The following is a 3,596-nucleotide window of genomic DNA, read 5'->3' on the forward strand; positions in this document are numbered from 1 at the left end:
TTGCCAAAAGATCCCTGTGGGCAAGTATACCCAGGTTGAGAACCACTAGTCTAAATCATTTCACTTTCTCACCCAAAGGTTTAAAGTACATTGAGGAATATTTTCTGCCAAAAAGAAGGTAGCTTTGAAAAGAGGACTTTAACTGTAAAGTTATCTTTACAATAAGAAATTTAGCCAGCATGTTAAGACACTGAAAACAGGCTTTGCGTCTGGCCTCTTAAAGGTTGAGTGATGCAGAGTATTGGATGTGGACAATGATTGCATGTGGCTTAACTGGGGTTTTTGTTTTCCTTCATTTTTGTAGCTCACACATATGGGTGTAAATCCGCTAGAAGCTGAAGAACTTATCCGTGAGGAAGATAGTCCTGATTTTGAATTCATCGTCTATGACTCCTGGAAAATATCAGGCAAAACAGCAGAAAACACCTTTAATAAAACCCATACATTCCACTTTCTGTAAGATTATTTTAAAAATCCAACAGACCAGCTATTTGTGAACCTTAAATTGTTTTTTCTTGTAGGGACATATTATTTGGTATTGTAGAGGTGACAGTCATGATGCCGTTGTTTGGAGACTTGAAACTTGGATATAAAAGTTCATAAACACTACTCCGGGTGTGGTGGCTCACACCTTTAATCCCGGCACTTTGGGAGGTGGATACAGGTAGATCATCTGAGCTCAGGAATTCAAGATTAGCCTGGGCAACATGGCGAGACCCCATCTCTAGCAAAAACACAAAAAATTAGTCCGCTATGGTGGCCCATGCCTGTGGTCCTGGCTACTTGGGAGGCCAAGGTGGGAGGATCACTTGAGGCTGGGAGGCAGAGATTGCAGTGAGCTGAGATGGCGCCACTGCACTCTGTCCTGGGTGACAGAGTGAGACCCTGTCTCAAAAAAAAGTCCACAAACTCTAGATGTGGGTGGAACCTTAAAGGATCTCTCATTCTGCTTTAGCAGGAAAGGCCAGAACCTCTTTACCAGTGCTCTCTCCTGGCTCCTTTGCTTCTAGCTCATGAGGCTCTGGGTTTATCATCTTTAAAATCCTTACCATATAGAAGGATGATACCTCCTACTGAGGGTATCTTATGAGTCTCCTAATGTCTAAAGTGACATTTATTATAATACCCTGTTGGATGACCACTGACTTGTATTTGAAGATTACTTGTCACTGCCACATAAACTGCCCCATAAATTAGATAGAACTCTGATTTAAAAAAAAAATTTCTTCATATTCGAATGAAGTTGGCTTCTGTCTTAACTTCCTGGCATGGTCCTATGGAGAAACTAAGAACAGCTCTTACTGGCTGTTCTCTAAGAGGACCTTCAAGTATATTGGTTTTGTTGCCCAGTAGACTTTCTCTAGGGGTAGCCATCTGAGTTGTTCAGTCCTTCTTTAAATGGTATATAGCTCCTGGGCATTTGTCTTTTCTAATTTGTCTTTTTAAATACCTTTGAGATTGGTAGTGGCTCAGGTAGAAGGCCTTGGAGATGCCAGTGTGGTAGTGTGGTGTGGGGTCTGGCATCTATTTTTAGTAAGACTTCAGGTAACTCAGGTGCCCAGAGCCATTTGTATGTTCTATTTAATAGGATATCGATGAAACTTCTTTATCTTATGATAAAGTCTAAATCTTTGTTTTTTGCTATCGTACTAAACTCATAAATCCTAGGTTATAAAGATAAAGCCTTAAACTTTATCTCGTCATCCAGCCCAATTTCCAGCCACAATGAAGTACTTAAAACTCTGTGTCTTTGTACTTGCTGTTCTCTTGGCCTCCAGTTCCTTTTCATCTTTTCCATTCGGTAAAGTTTGTTTATCCCGCAGGCCTCATCTTGGAAGCTTCCAGCAACTTCTCCAGACAGAGAGGTGTTAGCAGTGTAGGATCAGATTTCCCAACCACGTCACTCCCATGTCTGGGTAGATCTCTGCCCAGGTGTTCTCACAGCACTTGAGCAGTACTCTCTAAGCACCTAGGATCTACCATGTTACTTTTAAAAAATTTGATTAATTTATTTTTTGATACTGCTCCTTGTGGAGCAGGAGTGTGCCCAGAGTAACCCACCATGTGATGTTGAAATGGATCTGTGTGTATAACGTAGCTGTCCATCTACATCGTATACTTCCGTCTCCTCAAGGGTAGGGACCACATGAGCCTTGTTCTTGGGGCTTCGATCTCTACATGATGCAGACTTACATCTATTACTGTAGCCCAAGTCTGCGTGAGGGCAGAATCCGGAAGGAAAAGGAATCCCATGGCTGTGACTTGTCATTAACTGTGAGACAGATGTGTTCGTAGTCCTGGGCTGGGAGCCTCTGCCTTGGCCTCCCCAGATCAAAGGCTTCTGACCCCACTGGAGCTTCCCCACATACATACTCATCCTTCCCCTGCTCTTTTAGAAGTTGGCTTTGCAAAACAGATAATAGGTTGGGTGGTGGGAAGATGTCACAGGCACATTCACTGGCCTACTGTACAGGGCAGTATGCAGGTGTCTGAGGAGGTGTCAGTGGTTGAGTAAAGCTCCTAGGAGTTATTTTAGAAATACAAAGAAGGCAGAAAGGCTGTCACAAACCTTACCAAGAGTCTTCGTCTGATGTCAGCATATCACTAACGTCTGGTCTGAATTTGACTATACCATGCAAACTACTTTTAGTAAAATTAGTTTGTTTAACAAACAACAGGCAAAAAAATACATGAAAGCATATCTTCCATCAGGTTGGGTTCAATATACGGAGAGTGCCCTGTGCCAAAGCCACGAGTCGACCGTCCAAGAAAAGTTCCTATGATACAAGAGGAGAGGGCAATGCCTGCCCAGGTTTGTTTGTTTTAAAATGTTGCTTTTTAAAAAACACCTAGAAGTTAAAATAGCCATTAAAATAATGTGCATGCAATTTGGCCATTTTTTCTAAGCTTGCGGGTCTGGAGCCAGGTTTTGTCACTTAAATAATCGTTTTATTTAAGCCTTTAAGCATTTTATTGGACTGGCTGCTTGTCTTCAACTCATTTCTCTGGTTTTGATCAGCTCTCCTAAGCCAGGGTCAGCCTCAGCACTGTCAGCATTTAGGGCTGGATGATTTTTGGTTTGGGGAACTGTCCTGTGCATTCTAGGATGTTTAGCAGCGTCCCTGGCCTCTACCTGCTATATGCTCATAGCCCCCCTCAACCCCCCAAGTTGTGACAACCAAAAATATCTACATATGACAACAAATGTCCCCTGGGGGTGTGGGGGGGGAAGTCACACCCACTCGAGAACCACTATTTCTAAACTGCCCTTTTGTATTTTGCTATTTTATGTTCAACCTGAAAATGGTTAATTTGGTAATGTTACTCTTCTATTAAGAAACTGATAGAAAAATGTTACTGAGGCCAGGCACAGTGGCTCACGCCTGTAATCCCAGCACTTTGGGAGGCTGAGGCGGGCAGACCACAGGGTCAGGAGTTCGAGACTAGCCTAGCCAATATGGTGAAACCCCATCTCTACTAAAAATACAGAAATTAGCCAGGCGTGGTGGCGGGCACCTATAGTCCCAGCTACTTGGGAGGCTGAGGCAGGAGAATCACTTGAACCCAGGAGACAGAGGTTGCAGTGAGCCGAGATC

General features: G+C 43.2%; 1 protein-coding gene across 2 annotated transcripts in view; it reads left to right on the plus strand.

The window, feature by feature from the left end:
- Nucleotides 1-3,596, plus strand: part of NSMCE4A (non-SMC element 4 homolog A (S. cerevisiae)) — a 19,308-nt gene that overhangs the window by 7,018 nt on the left and 8,694 nt on the right. For both annotated transcript variants that reach the window (XM_011930246.1, XM_011930247.1), the window contains exons 4-5: nucleotides 305-456; nucleotides 2,713-2,812. In XM_011930246.1, the coding sequence (XP_011785636.1) occupies nucleotides 305-456; nucleotides 2,713-2,812 (252 nt within the window). The remainder of the gene's footprint in view (nucleotides 1-304; nucleotides 457-2,712; nucleotides 2,813-3,596) is intronic.

This window comes from Colobus angolensis, unplaced genomic scaffold (assembly GCF_000951035.1).
Source record: "Colobus angolensis palliatus isolate OR3802 unplaced genomic scaffold, Cang.pa_1.0 Scaffold85, whole genome shotgun sequence".
Taxonomy (NCBI): domain Eukaryota; kingdom Metazoa; phylum Chordata; class Mammalia; order Primates; family Cercopithecidae; genus Colobus; species Colobus angolensis.